General features: G+C 35.3%; 1 protein-coding gene across 3 annotated transcripts in view; it reads right to left on the bottom strand.

Moving 5' to 3' along the window:
* LOC121409178 (CST complex subunit STN1-like) overlaps nt 1–22,578 on the bottom strand; it is a 33,586-nt gene extending 11,008 nt beyond the window's left edge. Inside the window, exons 1-4 of one of the 3 annotated variants that reach the window (XM_041601026.1) lie at nt 22,101–22,578; nt 3,861–3,959; nt 3,158–3,244; nt 246–401 (exon numbers count right to left, since the gene is read on the bottom strand). In XM_041601026.1, coding sequence (XP_041456960.1) covers nt 246–401; nt 3,158–3,244; nt 3,861–3,959; nt 22,101–22,233 — 475 coding nt within the window. In that variant the 5' untranslated portion in view covers nt 22,234–22,578. The remainder of the gene's footprint in view (nt 1–245; nt 402–3,157; nt 3,245–3,860; nt 3,960–22,100) is intronic. The other 2 variants (XM_041601027.1, XM_041601028.1) reach the window with 2 other exon arrangements.
* Between the last annotated feature and the right edge of the window lie 1,548 nt (nt 22,579–24,126).

The following is a 24,126-nucleotide window of genomic DNA, read 5'->3' as shown; positions in this document are numbered from 1 at the left end:
ATGCTTAGTAACATAAATAAACAAATATTTTTGCATAAATGATAACATGTAAATGACAAAAATGTTAAAGTTATCAAAACAGAAAAAAATAGATATAAACTACAAATCATATAATTAATTCACTGATAACCACTGAAATAAAAGAAATTAATTAATAATTAGGGGCACCATATTTATCATCATCATCATCATCACCATCGTTATCATCATAATTTATATATTTATAATTGTAATAACATATTTACTGAAATAGGATGCAGACACCTCGATGTTCCCTCTGAATAATTTTAGCCTTCCCCGAACATGAATGAGATCACCCAGCTCATATGACGTTAGCACTTCTTGAGTGGAATCTTCCATTCTCTTAAAAAGGGATGCAGCAAGTTCGCCTTCTGCATCTCCTGCAAAAATACGACCAGAATAAAAAAAGTCAAAAGAAATCATAAGTTTAAATGAATAACAAAAATCACAGATAGAGGAATCATGCCGAACACAAGTGAATTTGCAAAGGGTATTTTTAAATGAATTTCAAAGAAAATTATCCCCAGAAATACACATTTATATGTGAATATTTAAAGGAGAAATAATATGAAATAGATTACAATCAATGGTATACAAGTGAAACCACTCTGGCAGTCTCGCAATCATTTTCACCATTTAATATAGGAATGTTGATTTCATTATAATCTGATGTAGACCGATGTGTTCCATTTGTTTTTCCGCTGTAGTGACGGTTGCTTTGTAGATAAGAGACTGTGAGAGACATTTGCCATCAAGGGGGCATTCTTGTTTTCGGTGGCAGCTGCATTCTCTGTCGGGCGTAGGTCTTACAGAAGGAACTTTCAAATCCAGATTCGCCAAACACAAACACTCCTTCAGCCACAGAAAAAACGCCAATGCCACCCTACTATCCAAATACATCTGGGGCCTTAAGGACAGCAACACTAACTATGCCTCAACTGGAGCATTATCAAGCAGGCACATCCATACAGCAGTCAATCCAAGAAATGCCAACTTTGCCTCAATGAAAAGCTGTACATTGCAAGTGCAGACCCTACCAAGTCACTCAACAAGACATCCGAGCTGGTCTCCACTTGCAGGCATAAAAACAAATACCAGCTAAAATACCACCACACCCGCCCAAAAAGATAGATCATGCTCGTTTCCGAGTCCAGTCTTAAATCCTACCGCTATTTGTCATTTTTCTGGTATTTTTAAAAATTCTTATTACAGTATTTTTCCTTGTTTTGTCATCGATAATTTACATGTATTTATACTGTCCTACACTACAACTCAAATGCCTGTTCTACACTGTGATATGTCTTGTAATCGATTAAAATTGCTGTAATTGAAATGTCTGATAATCGATTTCCCGATTTCCCAATGTATAACCGAATCATGTATATGTAAATGTATAATCGATTCCAAGCTGACTCGTGGTATCCCTGGTAGTAACTGCTTTAATTGCAAGCTTTGAAATTATTAAATGCAACGTTATTCTCTGTATCTTCATCGAGGGCCTGATGATTGCTTCTCCAAGCATGAAACTGGCAGTAGCCGTGTAGATTTAACCATCCTACCTTGGATTATATATATATACACAATGCAATAATAAGTGACTATTTTATAGCAAGATCTTTGAAAAATATGTAATAAGATTATCATTTTTATTGAGAAAAATATCAAGTTCTTTAAAAAATAATAGTACTTGCCATGAACATTTGCATTTTGCTGATAAGATAGCACATGCTTTTAATTGCAACAGATGTTTAATTAAGTTTGTTTTTAGATCTACCAAAACATTTGATTGATTTTAATAATTTATTTAATGAATTATATCATTTTGGAATAAGAGGAACTCATCTTTTACTATTAAAAAGTTATTTATTGAATATAAAACAATGTGTATGCACTGGCAATACTTGTTCCGAATTTAGTGATATCAATCTAAGTGTTTTTTATGACAATGTCCACTTTAAAACTATATTATGAAATGTAAATATATATATATACATATATAATGAATTTCAGAGCAAATAAGTTCAGCAAGTAATGGTTTCATTTCAGAAACTTTTTTCAAACAAACTGGCTATCTGTCACGTTAACAAACATAATTATTACCCATGTTTATTTCTTAGATATTTGTATCAGATCTCTTATTTTTCTTGCCAAATTTGCTTTGATTATGACAAATTATTGATTGTATAAAGTCAGTTTGACTATATGTCTATGTATTGGGAATTATGTATATAACATGTTTATTTACTGTTTGTCTGAAAAAATGTAAATGTTTCTACAGTGTAATTATGCTTTTTGAAAATAAAGAACCCTGCGGAAGGGGAAAATATATAGATTTGCTATCATACATCATTGACTTGTCATGTGTTATATATCATCTTTCATGCTATTTGCTGATGGCACAACAGTATTTTATCTGGCAATGATCCTCTTTAAAGTTACTGAGCTAATAATGATGTTCTTGCCAATAAACTTTTAATCTAGTTTCACAAAACAAGTTGTTCTCAAAACATGCAATAAATATATTTATTAAACACTATATATATCGTACACTGGTTAAAAAAAATGAAAGAATCGATGGGAAATCTAGAATAAAGTATCAATTGACCACATATACAGACCTCAAAAGAGATTGACAGTGAAAGTAGGATGTGGCTATGTAAAGCATACAGGTAGAAGGATATGAAAGAAACATATCCTGATCGATTAGTGCAGCAGAATAAAATTCCCCAATAGGAAGTAATGAGCTTAGTCAAGATGAATAGACACATAATTGAATTTCAAAGTAATGAGTAGTATATTATGGATATCATACATAGTTTGTCTAGCAAAGAACAAATTCTGAATTACTAACTACTGTAATTCAATATGATGTTCTATAAGAGCCCATACAAACACACTTAGTTAATATCTCTTCACCACAGAAACAGTATTAAAGAAATGCACAACAATGAACGTAGAAGTAGGACAAAACGACAGAGTTAGGAGAAAGTGGAGGAGGAGGGGAGAGAAAGAAGAGAAAAAGAAAGAATGGAGAAATGACAGCAAAAAAGACTATGAAGGGAGGTAAGATTATTATTCAACAGTAGGCAGAAATAAACTGCGGTTAAGTATATCTTTGTGAAAATATCTCCCTTACCAATGGATGTTTGATGAATATTATGTGATCTTTCATCTCGCTTAGGTTTCCAACAGCAACACTGTATAACTCCTGTTCCATCATCAACTGAATATTAAAATAAAAATAATTGATCAACAAAGCACTAGATAAGTATTGAAACATCACATTATTATGAATGTAAGGATAGACAACACCATTACTGCTTTTGTGCATAATTTTGTTTTGGGGTAAGAAGTTTCTTCATTTAGTGGCATATCATTTAAGAAAAATATAGATAAAACAAAACAAAAAAAATCTGACAATTTTTTTATAAGTATATGAACATAGAAACATGATTAGGAGTCTTAAACAACATTGAAAACTACATAAAACAAACATGAAGATTTTGTTGACCACGGACATGCCAGGGTTAGGTCCAAGTGTGAAAAAAAAATCAATTTTTACACTTAGGCTGGGATCATTAAAACCTTTCTACATCTGCCGAACAGATCTTTTTCCATCTAAACATATTCTCTTTCTCCCTTTCTTTATCAGTTTCACACTCTCCTTATACCGTGTCAATATTTTTCCACTCGTAGTCTCTCAATTCTACTCTCAATATTTTGTTCTTTTCATTTTTATCTTGCTTTTCTTTTATCACCAAGAAATGTTAGAACATAATTCTCTGAACTGCTAAAGAACTTAATTTGTCACTATTAACTTCAAAAAGTTTTAAATATACCAGCATAATTGAAGAATCGTTCTTTCTCTGCAATGCTGACGACGATTCCCATCACGTCAACTCTGTAGATGGGATGGTTCTTGTAAGCAAATGCATCTGCTTGTAAAAAAACATAAGGAAACACAGAGAACAAGGAAATATATTTTATGTTAACAGCAAGAGAGGCATTGGACAGCAGAATGGCTTTCTGGTTCTAAGCACACATTGCTTTGACTGGAATTCATCCAAGTTATATGTCCAAATGTCATTTTAAAGGCTCTGGATTACAAATACCGTAGGCCTGTACATCTATTTCTGTATCAATTACAAAATACATCAATTAGTGGGTTATTTAATATTTTGTGTCAAGGATAGTGTTCAAAGCATATAAAAATAGTGTTGTCAACTCAAGCTTTTAAGACCAATGTGGATAAGAAATTTTAAAAAATATATCCATTAAACTGTTTATCTCAATTGCTCAAAATTTTGGGAGGAAAGTCCAAGCACAATGCTCATTTCAAATACATTGATGTGTTAAAGAGGCAGCGCTAGAGTGTTTGAGGGGGAACAACTTACATGCAAATGCGACATCAATTTAATTCAATAACAGGGGTATCACATAGTTACATGTACATGGCCCATACCACTCTTTATGATTATCTTCTTTCTTCTTCCTTATTTTCATGGCCATGCACAGAATTTTTATCCAGGGCAAGATGCATAAATTTGTACAAACTTTCCAAGAAACTCGAACGGGAATGAGCAAAGTGACCAAGCTTGTGAGGGGTTCTTTTTCATTTCTACAGGGAAATTTTCAAAATTTCTGGGGGGGGGGTAACTGCCTCCCCCCCCCTTCTGCTGCATACAGCCATGCTCCCTTTTTATTCATCTTCCCTTTTTCTCCTTTTTAATTGGACAAACTGAGTAACAATGGAGGGGGGGGGGGAAGGGAATCACCACATGTGACATTGCCACCCCTGATATAAAAGCTGTCAACAGTCAAACTTATATTCACTCACTATGTCATCATTTTAATTCAAATAAGATTGCAACCAGGGGAGCGTTTCATGAAAGGGTTTGTCAGACGTTTCATCCGACAAGTCTTGTTTTATCCGACAGTTACCATAGGAACAATGCTTCTCAGCCAATCAAAATCAAGGAAAGTTGTCAGATCCGACAACTTGTCAGACGGGATTGTTGATGAAACGCTCTCCAGTTGACTAAGTCCAAGCTATAGGGTAAACAGCTTAACAGCATACACGACACCAGGGGACCATTGGCCGATTGCACGAAAGGGTCTTTGCAAGGACCGTCTTTCGTGTCGCCCATCTTTTATGATGCGCCATGTGAAACGCATTTTAAATAAATTATCTGCAAACGTATTTCATTTGTCCGTTGAAATAAACAAAATATTTGTTTATAAAATGATGTGATATATCATGAAATTGTATAAACTTTGATTTAAAAGCAAGCTAACGAATCTTATTCTTTATCATAAATTTAAGAAACACCCCCGCTTATAGCGTGTCATAAAAGATGGGCGACACGAAAGACGGTCCTTGGAAAGACCCTTTCGTGCAATCGGCCCCATTTCACTTTACATTTTTGTCCGACGAGTTGTCAGATCTGACATCTTCCCTTAAACATGATTGGCTGAAAGGTACTGTTACCATGGTAACTGTCGGATAAAACAAGATTTGTCAGATAAAACATCCGACAAGTCCTTCATGAAACGCTCCCCTGTATATACCTCCATAAAATTAAAGGGATTCTTCAAACCATTGCAAATTTTCCGTGGCAATCCCTTTGTCATTGTCTATAACATACTACAGTGCGTATAAAAAAAGGGACAGATTTGAAAAAATCTATAAATCTTTTTTTTTCAAATTATGATCAATATATTTTGGTGTCAATAGGTGCTCTGAAGTCTTATCCTTCAAATGATATTAAAATGATTTAGTTTCGTTCATGCTTGAGCGAACACGGAATGTTTTCGTCTGGGGTTAAAAAGGAGGCTTGCGCCAAAATGGCATAAAATGACAATATGATGGTTGGACATCTTGCTAATCAGCAGACTTCCTCTTAACCTTTTCATTATCTTTGCCATAATTTTTTAATTATGCGTTCGAAATGCGGTCGAAATTCATTTCCAAATATACTTATTTGCTTGAATAGTTCTGTTGTTCCTTCTTAATATGTTCTCTTTTAGCTTTGAATATTCCATCTTTCGGCAAGAACATTTGTTTTAAACAGAAGTATGGGAGAGCATGTTGTTTTCTTCTTCAAATCCTTTGATTGTGTGCTACAAAGGTTATGGTTCCTTTGAACAGTGGCATACTAATGGGTGCTCCTAAAAAGGAAAATAACAGAAAACATAGAAAGCGAAATATGATATCACTTTCTGAATATTATGTCAAAATCACAAAACTCTATATTTCATTTTTAAAAAGTGGAAATCTTTGCTTGATGGGCTATCCTGTCAAGGCATTCATCAATTTCATTGTAATCTCCGGTGATATTCTTGACGAATAAGTCAATCAATCAATCGATCGATGGCTTCATAAACTTTTTAATATACATTTTACCCGACCTGCCATATCTTGCTCCTTCAAAATTGACTCAATACACCATTGCGTTGAAAGACATGAATCCTTTCCTGTTTGTCCTGTCAAGCACATAAACTTGGTGAAGGATTCCATAACCCCTTGAAAATAGGATTCATGTCTTTTATAGGTACCATAACATAATTTGTTTCACATAATAAAAGGATTTGAATAATTACAAATTCTATCAATTAATAATGCAAATCTTCTTACTTGAAAAAAAAAGTTGAAAAAAAAGTCTTCTTTTCTTACTTATGAAGGAAAATTCAAAGGTATAAGAAGTTTTAATAAAAAACAAAATAATTCAGGTAAATAAATAAATTTGTAAACGAAATTTGACAGCATAATTCAAAAATTATGGCAAAGACAATGAAAAGATTAAGAGGAAGTCTGCTGTTTAGCCAAAAGTCTAATCATCAAAATTCTAATTTCTGCCATTTTGGCGCAAGCCTCTATTTGAACCCCCAACAAAAACGTCCAATGTTTGCTCAAGCATGAACAAAATTTATTTTCTTAAATGGCATTTCAAAGATGATCTCAGAGCATCTACTAACATCAAAATATAGGTATAATAATTTGAAACAAATATTTTATTGACTATTCAAACCTGTCCTGTTTTTGTTTTACGCACTGTATAGCTACCCCCTTGTCAAAAGTACAAATGAATGTCATAGACTATTTTTAAGCAGAAAAATTGAGATATTAATGAATGAATTGTAATTGCTTTACATATAGGCTTACTCAAAAAGAAAGACAGAAAACAATAGTAATCATTAAATCAAGGTCAGATTGCAGTATGTCTACAAAAATAGGAGAAATACATGGATAACAGATCTGCATTGAGGTACAAGCATTTGCTAAAAATAAATTGCAATATCATTTCATAAATATGATTTTGATATCATAGTTTCTGTCTGAAAGAAACAACAGGTACAAATCTTTGTATTTGGAATTTGACACATGCATTCCCAACAGTGGGTTTCTTCCCATGAAATGGAAAACTAATCCCTGAGGAGTAATACAATCTCATTTGTTTTGTTGTATCACTTATCAAGAAAAGTCTGGACTGAGTCCAAATTTAGTAAGCAACCTCCACTTTAATGTAGACATGCATCTTAATCACAATACATATCATATGATCTCTTAGATGTCAACCAGGGAAGCCTCATTAGTAATTTCCTAAGTGCACTTTAATTATCATTAAAATGAAAATACACCCAGATTTATGTTGTTTTTGAGAGAGGCAAACACATGAGAATAAAGGGTTGGGAAAAATAATGATACAAATAATGAGGTTGACATTTCCAGCAAATGATACTTGTATCTGCGCTCTCCCCCCCCCCCCCCCCCCCCCCCCCCCTTCTACCACTCTCCCCTTTGATGTTTATCTCTAGTTTATCTAGTGAACATGCCATGGAAATTGCTGTGCTTTTCAAGTGTAAAAAGATGCTTAAATGTACCACAACATATCAAATAAAAAAAGTGTTTTTTCTTATTTTTTTTACTATTTGTGGAAAATCGTTTAATACCCTCACCAAACAAAGTTTGAAGAGGGTATATATGAATCAGCGTATGGACGGCCATCGCGGTTAGGCAAGTGGTCCTCTGCAAAAATTGCAGCTCAAACTACTTCCTCAGTTTTTAAAGAATTCTTGTGGAACTGCATTCATTGCCATGGTAACCGTATATTACAACAATATGAAACTTATAAAAATTATGAAAATTGTGAAACTTCACAACAAAAGATGATGTACATGATATATATCAAATTATAGACCTATTGCCATCTCCCAATTTTTGCGACGCTCCAGAAGAAAATAATGTATGCCCATTAATATAATTTCATGCAAAATAACAAAATTTAATCAGATAAACATTTTTATTCAGTTTTGTAACCTGTTGTATCAGGACCATGATGTAAAACAGCTGTGTTGATCATGCTTTTATCCGGTATAAATAAATTCAAATAAATAAATAAATATCAGAAAACAGTATTCATCTTCATTAGCAATATTCAATATATCTGACTATATTCTAAGAAAAATGGATAAGGGTAATTATTGCATTGGTTTCTTTATTGATCTATCCACGGCATTTGACACTATTGACCATCACATTCTGTTACAAAAACTTGAATGTTGTGGAATTTGTGGAGTTGCACTACAACTGTTCACTTACTTATTTTATTTACTTCATAGAAAATAATATGTGATGATCAATGGTGTCAAGTCTTCTATGCAATGTAACAATTATTAAGTTCCTCAAGGTTCAGTTCTGGGTCCTCTCCTATTCCTTCTCATACTAATGATTAATTAATTCCTCTAGAACATTCAATTTTTCCTTGTTAGCCGATGATACTGCAACTGCTATAAATGATAAAAACATTCAAAATCTCATCTCCTCAGCAAACAGGAAATTACTTGTGGCTCCTTGTGGTTCAAAGCAAATGAATTACCCCGGTAAAATTAAATCTTTCTAAAACTAATTAATGTAGTTTTTCAAGCAAATAGAAGGGCACCCACAGACTCTTTAAAAAATTGCAAAGTAGAGAATGTTGGGTTTTTAGGCATTAACAATCAATGAATATCTTGACTGGAAGCTTCATACGTCTATAATATCTAAGTCAATACTGACTCAGTAGCAAGAGGTGTTGGTGTTTTACTAAGACTAAAATATACTTTCCCAGGAGAAAACGCTCTTTTTTCCAGAATGACAAAAATTTAAGTCTTTTGGTAAGCTTCCGCTCACTAGGCTGCAAGCTTCGTCAGACCGTCGTTGCGGTAGTAGCTCTTGTAGCTGGCACTGTTGTTGATGCAGCACGACTGAGTATGGGATCGTACATCGAGGATAGTGCATATTGTCCTAAGTCTCTATTCATAGGGGGGTTCTGCTCTGCTCGATTGTGGATGGCCTCCCTAATCCATCTGGTATACATGTATCTGTCACTGTCGCGAGCAAGTATAAAACTTTCTTTCTAAATGATGGAGTGGTTAGTTAAGGTCAGTGAGTGCAGACTTTTTCAGTTAAGAAGCAATTATTTTCCTTGTTCTTGTGTAAGGTGCTGAACTTACACTCTCTGCTTCTACTTGTTCACTTTTCCTTGTTCCGAACTTCCTGCCTGTTTCACCAATGTATCAACAATTGCAGTCCTTGTAAGGAATTTTGCAAACCATGCCTGTACAGTCCTCAGTTTTTCGCTTGTACTTGGGGTGTACTAGAAGGGCATGCAGCTTAGTGTGAGGTCTTATAGCATGGAATATGTTGAACTTGCTAAACACCCTCTGCAACGCTTCTGGGGTCCCTTTGACATAAGAAATTGTGACCATCCCTTTCAAGGATTGATGAGGGTTATGACACCCGTTTTGTTGCTGTTTGGGTGAGTGTTGTCTTTCTTCTTAAACAACCAGTCTGGATAGCCGCATCTGCTGAGAGAAGTCAGAATCTGTTCTTCTTCCTCAGCAAGGTCACAATCCTTGGAGGTGATGGATTTTGCTCTATCCATACAAGTACAGATGAAGAGGGTGGTGAGACTTGAAATTGAGGTACTATCCAGTGTGGGTAACTTTTCTATAGATGACGAGTTTGTTTGTCTTATCCAGTTCTTTACAATTTCTGGTCTCTAGGAAGGGGACAGAGTTTTCCTGTTCGACTTCATGTGTGAATTCGATAGCACTGCCGGTGTCGTCTACTTGATTCAGAGGAGAAGGTAATCTGTCCATACTATTGTTATCCACACTACCAAGAACATCATCTCCATAACGCTTCCAGAGTCTAAGTTTGATGTCATCTGGAGCCATAATAATAATAATAATAATACATATGATTTATATAGCATCTTTTCCATTTTGATTAAATGCTAAAGGCACTTATAAGAGAGCAAAACATAAAAGTAAAGAGAACTAAGAGAAGTACAAGAAAGGGTAAATTACAAATGAGGAAAAAATGTCTGTCTTCAAAGTTCAAACCTACATGTAGTACCTGCTGGTGAACAAATGCAATATTAGGTTGCCCTTAAAGGATGTTGCAGAGTTTGATTTCTTCAGCTCCTGTGGTAGTGAATTCCACAGGGCTGGTCCGGCATGAGCAAAGGCTCGATCGCCCCAGGATTTTTAGATAGTGGAATATGTAAGAGACTAGATTGGGATGATCGCAGTGTGCATGCAGGTTGATAGTGGTGTATAAGAGACTTTTGTAATCGGTTGCAGATCCATTGATGATATGATAAACCAAAAGTAGAATTTTGAAAGCTATGCGATCCTTTATGGGCAACCACTGGAGGTCTTTAAGAACAGGAGTGATGTGATCGTGTTTATTTGACAGAGAAACAATGCGAGCTGCTGAATTCTGAAGTTTTTGAAGTCGGGTAATTTTAGAGTTAGGTATATCAAAGAGAAGACTATTGCCAAAAATCAAGACATGAGGAGATGCGTGAGTACACAAGTTTCTCTGATGCAGAACGAGTTAAATATTTTTTTATTAAACCAATGTTATGCAATTGATCAGGGTTGGCGGATTTAAATCACGTTGATTTAAATCGTGATTTAAATCGCGATTTAAATCACCATGATTTTTTTAAAAAAATCATTGATTTAAATCACTTCCATTGAAACATGTACAAATCATGGACAAAGTATTTGTTCAATGCAGTTTTAATTCTTCAAATCAACTAAAAAACTTTGAATTAACTTTATATCAATAAAAGATCAACAAAGTCTTCATATCTACTTAAACAAATTAAAATCAAATTAATAAAATCAGGTAATTCCTTAAAAACTACAGATGTATGTGTCAATAGGTACTCATTTTTTGTAAATTATGTCGAGTTTTTCTTCTGAAATTTTACATTCTTTGTCATTTATTATTAGTCAATTTCTTTCTTAACGTAAAGTTTTCACATAATCCAAAGACTTTTCAGAGAGCAGTTTGTAAAAAAAAAATATAATATATAAAAGTCGATGAGAAAAGGTTTGTTGGCAGTTTTCCAGTTTTGATCCTTCGCCTACACATAACTACTTCTGTCCTGTAAAATAAAAAATGATACCTGCATGTAATCAACATATTTAACATGCCTCTTATTTCGTATTGTTACATTTATCATACATTTGATGTTTTGAATAACATAATTATAAAAATCACATTAACATAATGTAGTACAGTCATAATTTGACTGTTGAGAAAAGCTTTCTCTTATAAACCTTTTAAGTCACTGCAGCCCATTTTATGTTCAGTGCTACAAATAATGGAAGTTTTGTATCTGCATGTAATAATGGAAAGAGCTCTATAACAACAATTTGCAAAACTCAGAATAAACATTTAACACTGTATTTTAACGTTAGGATGCAGGTACTTCAGTTACAATCATTGGCAGTTGTAAGCTGTGTCTTATTTAAAATAAAATACTTCTTTTTGTAATACATATGTTGTAATTTAAGCAGTTTTGCAGTTTTTATCCTTTAAGTTAAAAGTAAGTAGATTTTTTTTCATACTTCATGGATCAAACAGATTTTTTTGTAGAGAATATGGGAATAAAAATTGTAGATTAATGTAAAAAAATCACAGTAACAGAATGTAGTATAGTCACCCTTTGACTAAGCTATCTCCTATATTGTTCTCCAAAACTGAGAGTTTTGCATCTATATCTGTAGCAAGAGAAGAGCTTTTTATCAAAAAGATCCTTAACATATAGTTGTAGTCTCTCTTTGACTATTGTAAAGCTGTGACTAATTGAAAAAAATCATTGATGAGAAATATTTCTCTTACAATATACATGAATACTAGTAATTGGCAAAGGGTTTGTTGGCAGTTTTGATAAGGGATTTTTTCTCTTGGATTTTTTTTAATATTTGAATGAAAAATCCCAGAGGGGAATTTTCTCTACTCACTGGGAATTCCCTATGGAATATTCCTTCATAGGCCTATGTATGATAGAATTAAGTTCAGATACATGATTCCTCAAATTTATTTTTAATTGTCCTTTTTTACTGGATTTTAATTACAAAATATGTGGTTAAGAACAATATTAGGGGTGAAATGTATAACATCAATATTGATGTCATTGTAAGAGTAAGGGGGGGGGGATAATTACCCTTTTTTTCGAAGGAACTTTAAAAAAATCAAAAAAATCAAAAAAATCTGATTTAAATCAAAAAAATCTGATTTAAATCAAATAAATCCGATTTTTTTGATTTTTTTAAAAAAATCAAAAAAATCGCCAACCCTGCAATTGATAGCGGACAGATTTACAAATACTTGTGACCTGATTTGACATTGACATTTGGGAATCGAAAATGACACCAGGATTGTGGCAAGAATCAGAGAGAACAGGATTAACGGCAATGAAAATGGAATCTATGTTAAGTTTATTTACTTGAGATTTGGAGCCAAAAAGCATGAACTCACATTTACTGTGGTTCAGTTGGAGTGAGTTTGATTTCATCCAGGTGTTAATAATAGGTGCAATTTTCCAAAATGCGCAAAGCTTGGCAAGCTTGAATTTGGTCTGGTGGACAAGAGACAAAAACCTGTATATCATCGGCATAAATACATGGTAATGAACAGGGTGATTATGAAAAATAAACCGTCATGAACAACAGACTGTAAATGGTATGATAGGTAAGATCTATACCATTCAAGAGCCTGGTCCTGGATACCCAAGATGGCAACGAGTATTTACAAGTATCTTGGGATCTACTGTATCAAAGGCCGAAGACAGATCTAATAGGACCATTGCTGTAGCAGATCCAGAGTCAATTTTCTGCAATATAAAACTAGAGACGTTTATGAGTAGAGTCTCAACACAATGATGAGGTCGGTAAGCTGACTGAGATATTCGTGCAGTCGAGTGAACACAGCTCTCAAAAATTTTAAAAAGAAAAGGAAGATTGCAAACTGGACGATAATTCTTCAAGGATTCCAAATCCAAAGAGGGTTTTTTCAACAAAAGGACGAATCAGCCGACTTTAAAACAGAAGACACAGTGGCTTGATCTATACTGAGGTAAACAATTTGACAAATAATTGGGGCAAAAGTGGAAGCACAATCCTTAACTAGAATAGTATGAACAGGATCTAGTTAGCAAGATTTGGGAGGCAGTTTACGAATAAGAGAAAAAATTTCATCTGCGCTGGTATATAGGAAAGTCCAGAGGTAGGTAGAGGTGACTGGCTCTGATTCAGATGGCACGCAATGATGTAGAATATTTCGGATTTTATTAACTATGGAATGAAAAAACTTGATAAATGTTTGAGCCATCGAACTACCATTGGTGTAAGTTGGTGGAGGAGCAGACTGCTTCCAGTTCAGAAGTCGATTTGCAACGTTGAAGAGCTTCTTATGATTATTCCCACAGTTTTTTATGAGTCTGGTGTGATATGAGCACTTTGCTTGTGAAACAAGGTATGAACATTATGCTTTTTACCCTGTATATGATTATGACTGAATAAATAAACAAAGATACAAAGCTGTGGAAAGTTCTGCTACCGGAGTAGCACCGTTACAAGCAGTGGATCCCTGATGTTGAGATAATGCAGTGCATTGGTAAAGGCAAGTTGCCGCATTTGGCCAACTAACAAAGAGACTATGGCAGGCCCATGGCATCCGTTTGTCCACCAAGATTGCCGTATACAGAGCAGTATAGACCTGAGTTCTCTTATTTATTGCTGGGAGACATGGACTAACTACCGCCGACACATCAAACTGCTTGAACAGCTTCACCAACGATGTCTGCTGAGGATCTCCAATATTAAGTGGCAGGACAGAATATCTAAACTCCAGGTCCTCAGAAAAAAGTGTGGTTTCTCCAGCATTGAGAGCTTAATCATAGAGAGCCAACTGAGATGGACAGAGAACATCATCCGTACGGATGATGGCAGGATTACAAAGATGCTAATGTATTATTGAAAGTGTGAAGCAGGAGCACCTCATGCAAGGAAAATTCCCTCAATAGGTACAAGGACACTCATAAAGCAAGCATTAAAGGGGGATGAAACCTTTGGAACAAGTGGGCTTGTGTGAAAGAGAAAAATAAAGAAATAAGATCAAAGAAAGTCTGAGAAAAATCAGACAAATGGTGAAAAAGTTATGAGCATGAGAATATTGAGATCACTAATGCTATGGAGATCCTTCCATTGGCAATGCGGCAAAGATGTGTGATGTCACATGTGAACAACTTTCCCTGTGTTGGACTATAAAATAACAAAAAAATGTCTCTTTTTGCACTTTCTTACGATGATACATCCATAATGTATGCCTTGAAAATCTGTATTACATGCCCTCCTATAGAAAGAATACATGATCTTCTGATAAGAAGTGATAAAAAAGGCAATTTAAGTGAAATATATACAGAAGTAATGGGAAAGTTGTTCACACATCTAGAGGACATTGCAAAAATGATCTAAACCAGGGATTCTCAAATGGTGGCGCGCGCGCCACTTGTGGCGCACCGAGCCTTGCGGAGTGGCGCTTGGGAGCCGATATAAAAAAAGTATTAAAAAAAAGAAAAATTGGGGAGAAAAAAGATGTATCTACCAGTAACCTGGAAATAAGGATTTGGTGATCATTTTAGTACAAAGAGAAAACAAAACTCTTTATCTGACCCTTAATTGCTAATTGATTTCCTCAAATTTTGTCAAATTTAGAACTCGATAACCCTTATTATAGAGGATCTACGGTGTTCTCCTTTTTATTCATTCAATGCTGTAAAAAGTTTATGTGCCACACAAGTGATTTGAAAACCCCGTTTGTAGGATTTCTATTTCAACGGCGAGAAATTTTGCATTTCCAGAGTATACGTTTTGGTTAAGAGTTAAACATCAAATAATATGATATTCAAAGAACATCCTGATCATAAAATATTATGAATTTGGGACATAACAAGCAGAAACTTTGTTTCCGGAGCTGATTAAAATCCAAAGTTGTAAAAGTGAAATACATGTATGCTCAGATGCATTGCCTGCCGTGATTGCCTGCATGCACTCTTGCTTAAGACAAGTCCACCCCAACAAAAACTTGATTTGAATAAAAAGAGCAAAATTCAACAAGCATAATGCTGAAAATTTCATCAAAATCGGATGTATAATAACAAAGTTATGGCATTTTAAAGTTTTGCTTATTTTCAACAAAATAGTTATATGAACGAGCCAGTTACATCCAAATGAGAGAGTTGATGACATCACTCACTCACTATTTCTTTTGTTTTTTATTGTTTGAATTATACAATATTTCAATTTTTATGAATTTGATGATTAGGACCTCCTTGCCTGAAGCACAAAATGTTACAATAATGGAATTCCACGTGTTCAGGGAGGAATGAAACTTCATTTCACATGACAATGACGAGAAAATCAAAATATTTCATATTTCAAACAATAAAAAAATAAAAGAAATAGTGGGTGAGTGACATCATCGACTCTCTCATTTGGATGTAACTGGCTCGTTCATATAACTATTTTGTTAAAAATAAGTGAAACTTTGAAATGTCATAACTTTCTTATTTTACATCCGATTTTGATGAAATTTTCAGCATTGTGCTTGTCTGATTTTTCTCTATTGATTCAAATCAACATTTTTCTGAGGTGGACTTGACCTTTATTAACACGAACTGAATGAATGATACCACACGTGAGTTGTAGAGAGGGGGCTGTTTGGGGCGTTAGTGCAGTGCAAGGCCTAATTTTCAGCCCTTGCAAAATCGGGGAACGTAACTTCAGCCACTGTCGTAGAGATGGGGGTGGGGATTAATGCCCCCAAGTGTTTCACGGGCAAGAAAAAAAGGAGAAAAGGAAAGGGAAAGAGTGGAACATTGTGTTATTTTCTTAATATTATGTCAAAATATAGATTTTTGTATTGAAAAGTTCAATATTTTTGCTTCAGATGCCATATTTAGCCCCCTCATTTTTTTTATACTCATTACGCCACTTGCTTCAGCCAATAGATCTGATGCAGAACAGTCTGAACTAGTAGTATCATTGGTATGTTGTGAAAAAGTCACTGGTCATTTTTCTTTTAATATCAATATTTTGTAGTTTGTTAGAGCCCCTCTGGGCAATTTAAAAGGCCTCATATTCCAAAACTTCTGGGGACTCTGCCCCCTCGACCCCCACCAGGGGCCTCTGGACCCCTCCATTGATACATTGCTGGTTTGCGTAATGGATAGTGGAGCATTAGAGATTCTCAACAAGAAATGTGGCGCTTCAAAAAAAGTAATTGAGAATGGCTGATCTAAACTTTATAACTTTCTTATTATTTATTCAATTTTTCTCAAACTTTTGTTTATCTGTTCCTTTGATTTTTCTGTTTTCACACAGGCTATCTTGTTTCAAAAGAGCTGCAATCTCAATGAAAACTCTGGAAAGCAACAGCCCATGACAGAGGTCTTGGACCTGCACCAGTGCATACTAGGCAGACTTTGAAACCAATAGATCAACTGCCATCTAGTCCAAGGAGAGAAGGAAACAAAATCCGTTTTCTTTCCCTTGTAGCAGCTGCACATGGCAGGTTGTATGCATCACGAATTGGCGATCAGGACCCACCTCTGCAAATGATTTGTGCACCTACTCATTTGTCTCATTGACAGAAGATTTCCAATTTCCAAATAAATTTTTGAATCGTGAATTTGAATGTGTACACATCTTGCGGATTGAACTACTCCTTCATTTTATGACTGCTGCTCATGGAATTTAGAATAAACAGAGATCTTGAGCTAATAAGTCATAATGTCAGAAATTGTGTTGCCATGATAACTGCATGCCACGGCCCAAAACCATTAGCATACCTAAGGGGGAGGGCACGAGTCACAACTCATGCAAGGAACATATCCCTGCCCCCCGACGAGTCAAAACTGATTCCTGAGGAGTCACAAGTGGCCCCCTCCTCTGAACTTGAGGACCTTTTTTAAAATATTTTTTGTATTTATTTTTTTGCTCATTAATTTTTTTCTGGTGCGAAATGTCCTTTACTTGTGGTTGAAGACCTTTTTTTTTTGTCAAATTTTTTGGTGGACAAATTTCCCTCTCCCCCTTTGGAAAATCCTAGGTACGCCACTGCCCCAAACCCGAGAAAACTGATTGCAGATCAAACCACTTCCCCAATCTCGGGGCATTGTTCATGAAAGTTGGAACTAACATTCATCTTGGGTAAAGACATGCAAGATTGATTTTTCCAAATGCATTGGAAACTGCATTGCCATTGTAACAGAATAGAATGGGAGCATTAAACACCTTCAGTGATATTTCTAGTTTAAAACAAAATTAACATGAATTGTTCGGAAGATTTCAAGACATCAGATTTTATGCCACCACCTTTTTCTATTTTCTTAGTTAAAGTGGAACGAATTGCTTCTGATCATAGAATGAGAAGGACTCCGTATTTTTATTCCATGTTCAACATTATAGAATCAACAATATCTGAGAAGATAAAACGGAAGCCAGTGAATATCTAAGAAAAAAAAAATAATTGACGATTATTACACCATGCTTGACAGGACAGACACGGGATGTGAGCTCACATAGTCTATCTGAATTATACAAATACTGTGACTATCGCCCGCAAGATTTTATATTGGTATGATGGGGGTGTCTTAAACATGGGAAGATGTATATTGGATAAATCACATTGGGTGTTGTTAAATCACTGCTTTATCTTTTTCTACCTGGCTATTAACATAACTTCCACCTGGTTGAATAAACATTGTGTGCATCAGTATACTCAATAAAAGTCTTTTCATTTCTTTACAGTCAGCTATTCACAGAGCATACTATAAAGAAGAGATCTGCACACTATTTCCTCGCTATAACCAGCAGGTGACCTCTGCAAAACATAAAGGGTCAGCAAAGAGGGTCAACTCACTGAGAGAAATATTGTTAGTATGCAGATCGACTTGGGGCCTGTTTCATAAAGGACTTTGCAACTGTTGTAACATTGCCATAATGGCGACTACCATGGTAACAGGGTTCAGCAGCCAATCAGAATCAAGGTTTCCATGGTAGTTGCCATAAAAAGGCGAAGTTACAACAGTTGCAAATCCTTTTTGAAATAGGCCCCTGATCTGTTGGTATACATGAAAATCTTAGTGTCTTTGTTAACTAAAGAAGGAGAAGAAGAAAAAGCAGGATGAGAAGGGGAAGAAGAAGAAGAAAAAAAAAGAAAAAGAAGGAGAAGGTCAAGGAGGAAGATGAGAAGAAAAGACAAATTCTGTCTTAATAAAAGAACAGTAGGCCTACTCTATTGTCCCAACTGTAGATTGAAGATCTCAATGCATACTTTGAAGCCTGGGGGGGGGCACTCGACCAAAAAAATGGTGGGGGGGTGCCGCCGCGGGCGAGACAAAAAACGGGGGCCTTGGAGCGGGTTTATTGTAAAAAGGAGGGTCCTCTGAACGGGCTTCGGAACTACATGTTTGAGAAACGGGGGTCCTTGGAACGGATCGCCAGCGTGTGAGTGCGTTTGCATCCCTATGGAACAGTCATGTGCATGATGCAGCTAGCGCGGCCTCCGCCGGGTGCACTCGCGGAGAGCTGAGGCGAGCTCGGACAGCGCTCTGCGGCCACTTTTCACCAAAATTGCAGCTCATTGTAGCAGATCAATGCGATTGGAACGGCGTAACGAAAAATATGTGATGCTTTGGAGCGGATTTCTTTCTTCTTTTCTTTTCTCGATAAGAAGAAAGTGCTATGCATTGGAGCAGCTTTCTTTGTTCTTCTTCTCAATAAGACAAAAATGCTATGCCTTGGAACGGAAATTTGAGTGTAAAAATGGGGGTCCCCTCCGTGGCACATACCCACTATGCATTAGATACTGAGTGCCCCCCCCCCCTCGGGCTTTGAAGTCATCTTATACCCCCCCATAGGTAACAAAATAGTCACAAAACCACTGAGCTTGCCAATCACTGTGCAACCCCATCGAGTTGTGTTCAGGGCTGTGATAGTTTAAATGAATTTTTAGCAAAATAAGATGTTTGGAGTACCTTTATCTTGACATTCTACGATTTTCTTTTAAGGACGTTCCACAGTTATGTTTGTGCGCATCATGATCTGCGCATATTTTACACTCTGCGCGCTGACGTCACAATGGATGAACTGATGATTTAATCAGCTGTAGGAAATGTGAGCTGATTTTTCTCCTTATCTGCACTAACTGCAGATCTGATGTGTTATTTTATAAAGCTAATAAACTGGAAATATTCCATGGAACATTTTGTTTATTCCTCTACAATTTCAAAATAGTTTCACTGTAGTGCTGCAAAGTATGATGAATATGACCCCGAGTTTGAATAAATGGAAAAGTGGTTCAGAATTTTTCCTCACAAAGATACTGCTTGTGGCCCGTTTTGGGGTGTTTTAAGAAGTAAATTTGCTCTAATAAAGTTACTGATAGTTTGAAAACAAGCACATCAACCCATATTTTTTTTATTCTTGCACCTCTTAGGTATACCTTCCTCTACAACTTTGCAAAGTTTGGTGAAAATGACATGGGTTTTGAATAAAGTGGAGCATTTCTTTTACTTCTCAAGTTTGTTATTGAAATTTTTTAGGTTGAGTATCTTTCCCACAATTTCTAAGAACTGAGAGTGTTGTTCGACTTAAATGAGCAAACAATTGACAGCAATATTGATAGATTATTCATCTTACGGATACAATTATTAATCATATTGCAGAATTTGATGAAATTTTCATGGTTTTTGACTGAGTATACCTGGCTTAAAACTCATTGTTGTGATCTCGTGAGGTCTAAAAATGCCAAATTCTTTTGGATGAGCAATTCTTTAGAAAATCATCAATTTTGGGTTAACTTTGAAGCTCTAGCAAAAAATCAAGCACATGAACCCATGTTAATTTTTGCATATCTGGAATATTCAGGTGCTAAAGTATCTATGTGCAAGGTATGATGAAAATGACATGGCTTTTAAATGTTTGGGAGCGAAATATGGAAACATTTGCATTTTAGAGGACCTACATTAAGAGACTGCATGTTTTCGGCGCATTTTAGGAGATTTTCAAGCCAACTTGCTACACTTGGGACACCATTAGTTTAAAAACGAGCACATGGACCCCATATGTTTAATATTCTTCTACAAATGGAGAGTATGATGAAAATGACATGGGTTTTGAATGTTTGGGGGCAAAACTACGGAACCATTTGCATTTTAGACGGCATTAATAGATTTTTGAGGTTTGGGGCGCATTTTGGGCGATTTTCATGCCAACTTGCATCACTTTGGACACTAATAGTTAAAAAAACGAGCACATGGACCCCATATTTTTAACTTCCATATGCATTCCTCTACAATTTAGACCAATTTGATTAAAATGACATGGATTTTGAAAGAAGTGCAGTTTACAAAATACTTTTTTTTATTTTTGAGTAGATTCACGTCTTAATTTGAAGATTTGGTTTTTCCGAGCTTTTGCACCATTCTTGCCAAATGAGGGTGCTGCTGACTCCAAATAGATATAGTTTTACCAATTAAAAGACTTTCTCTTACTTTGGTATACACTTTGTTATATATCTTGAAAATTTGATGAAGTTTGATGCGGTATCCACTGAGTAAAGATGATTTAAACTCATTTGGTGAATTTGTAAGGTCTAAGAGAGGCATAATTGTCTTTATTGCGCAAGATTGCATATCATTCAAATACGGCGACTTTGAAGACCCGTAGAAAAAAAACAAGCACATGAGCCTTTAATATTTTTTGCATTTTCATAATGCATAGATACCAAAGTAACTCTCTGCAAAATTTGGTGAAAATGACATGGACTTCATTTAACTGTGGAACGTCCTTAATATGCAACAATAATATGAGTTTCTATCCATAGCTCAATCAGGATGACTAAACATAAGTTCTGCATTGGACATTTTAGGACACCCTTTTGTCTTGGTCACCTCATCTGTCTTGAAACCTTTTGTGCAACATTTGACCACAATATGCAATTATTAACTATCATTGTATAAAAAATACAAAGTGTCCTAAATAATACTACATTCATAATCGTGTTTACCTGACACGGAATTCAAAAGTTTGTTTTATTTCCTTTGTTTTTTGGGGGGGAATCTAACCCAAGTAGAATGTTGTTTTAACAGAAAAAAAGACAGAATAAATCAAGTTTTAGTAGGCTATAAAATCAAGTAATCACTGTGGAAACTTCAATATCAAAATTGATCACATATCCCATGTGATGTCATTTTAATTTTTTTTCTAATTATACTTAGAATCATACTTTTCTTACAAGAGGACATTTAATATATATGTAATTTCATAATAAAATCACAAAAATACAATTAATAAATGTGATAGAAAATCATTACAAAAACAGAATCAACACATTTGAGGCTGAACAACTTCTACATTGCAAAACCTGGTAGCCTGGCCAGGAAAATGAGACAAAGCTTGAGCAATGATCCTTCAAGTTACCCCTTAGACTTCTAGTTCAGGAGTTCATTTTCTTTCTTTCTGTACATTTGTATCTCTCTTATTCCACACGATTAATTTACCAAGGTTGCATTCCCCTAACAGCATTCATATTTTCTAGTTTCTGCCACCACGTTGATATATTCGAAGCATACACACCTTCCACGCGCGAAAAAATATACATTATATACCCACTCAATAAGACCGAGGTAGGCCTACCCGGTACCCCCTTGCCTTGGTCTGGGTATACCTACCACTTGGTCCTGTACTGTAGGGTTCCATCTCCGTGATATCACTGATATAGAGTCTGACATAGGACTTGTAAACCGGGTCTTGGTTCCATTTATCACGGGGTAAATCAGAATATCTGATTACTGTTGAGGCCATTTCGGGGCTCTATATGGTTTATAGTCCTTATAACGTTGTTCCTTCGCAAACAAAACCTTTGTAAACATTCTTTAAAGCTATCATTCAAATTGCCGTACTTTTCTACCAACACCACTGCTCTGTACAGAGCTCAGCCAAAAGTCACCTGTTACGAGATTATTACGTCACTATAGATTCCCAGGCAAGCAACTATCGAGGCCAACTGCTATCAAGTGCATTAGTGTGAAGTAGTCTATCGGCGCAAACACAGCGCGAATCTTGGTGCGAAACTATGGGCTGAGAACTTGAGGTGGGGATGGTATTTGGATGTGCCCCCTTATCAATTTAGCCCATCGCGGACCAAAGTTAGTCTGCTGTGCAAACCCTTCACTCGAATAAAGGGTCTGTAATGCAGCCTACTCGTGTCTTGTGTACTGAAGGCCCTCTCGCTCCGCAAGTTTTGAATGTGCTAGTCTTTGCGTGGAGACACACTTGTTGATCAAAGTTTCAATCAGGGTCTGCATGTGCCTGTATATTAGACCAAAGTTGTACACACCGGGCGCGTAGCCAGGGGTGATAGGACGCCCCCCCCCCCCAGTGTCCTCAAAAAGGAAAACAAAAATATGATAAAAGGGATGAAAAGTAAAACTACGAAGGGAGGGAATGGAAGAAAGGTATAGGCTTTATGGTTCACCCTTCTTATTTTATCTCAAAAGAATAAAAATCCTAACAAGACGTCTTCACTCTCTTCATAGAAAACTTTGAAAACCGTTCCGCGGCCTCTGCCTTTATTTCCAACACCCTTTTCGACCTAATTCCCCCTCCCCTGCTATATAAAAGGCTAGTTTACCCTTTTCTTGTTACACCCCCCCCCTGTCTTTCGCCACTATAGGCGCCTATTTCAGTTAGGCCTACATAATATTTCTTTAGAAAAAAAGTCTACATAGATCCTTGTGTTATTTAAGTATAACGACGATATTGTTAACGTTATTATTAATTAATAATTATTTGAATATTTCTATAAATTTCAGGCTGATAATAAGTTTTGATTACTTTGAAAAAAAAAGTTTTATTCATTGAATTTCTTTTAACTTCATGTGTGGAAAATCCTATATGTATATAAAATATTTTATACATGAAATTGTATCATCATTACAAAGCAGAAATTAAATAAAATAAACAAGCAAACAAAAAATAAACAAAAAAATAAAGGCGTGTAGATAATAAAAACCAGCCGGATTTGGTAACGGTGAAACGGTTCTTCCAAAGAACATGCCAATTGGATAGAAAATAATAGCTGTGGATGATTTTTTTTATCGTGGTTTCGCATTGTCCATATTAAAGTATGTTATTGAAAACCGCGAAGTCCTGGTACAGTTTTGATTTGATGAAAGTCATATCATCATTATATCATTTATACATACATTGCTATCATTGACAATCTTCATCTAAAAATCTATTCTTTCTATCCTTTTCAATTCTGTTTGATACTATTCTATTACTTTTATCTTTATTTCATTCTTTTCTAATTTTGTATTTGCTGTAAGTCTGCTTTCTATCTTTTTTTCTCTTTCTTTACTTTGCTTTACTTTGTTCAGGTCTTCCTTTAGTTTCTTGATTCAAATTTTCTTACTAACTTTTTTTTTCTTTTTTAAATTTTTTTTTTGTTGTTTATATCTGTCTTTTTTTTCTATTTTTCTTTCTTTCTGTCATTTTTCATGTTTCGTTGTATTCTTCTCATACTTCTCCATCCTTTCTTTATTTCTCCTTTCTTTCTTTTTCTTTCTTTATTTTATTTTTCCTATCCTTTTCTCTCTTTTTACATATCAACCGGAGCTTGCAATCGAAAAGAGCTGACGCCTAAAAGAAATGGGGACTAAGTTTCATGATTAAATAATGAGGACCCACGCGTTT

The sequence above is a fragment of the Lytechinus variegatus genome, chromosome 2 (assembly GCF_018143015.1).
Source record: "Lytechinus variegatus isolate NC3 chromosome 2, Lvar_3.0, whole genome shotgun sequence".
Taxonomy (NCBI): Eukaryota; Metazoa; Echinodermata; class Echinoidea; order Temnopleuroida; family Toxopneustidae; genus Lytechinus; species Lytechinus variegatus.
The sequence above is the reverse complement of the archived record's forward strand: the minus strand, read 5'-3'. Positions and strand labels throughout refer to the sequence as shown.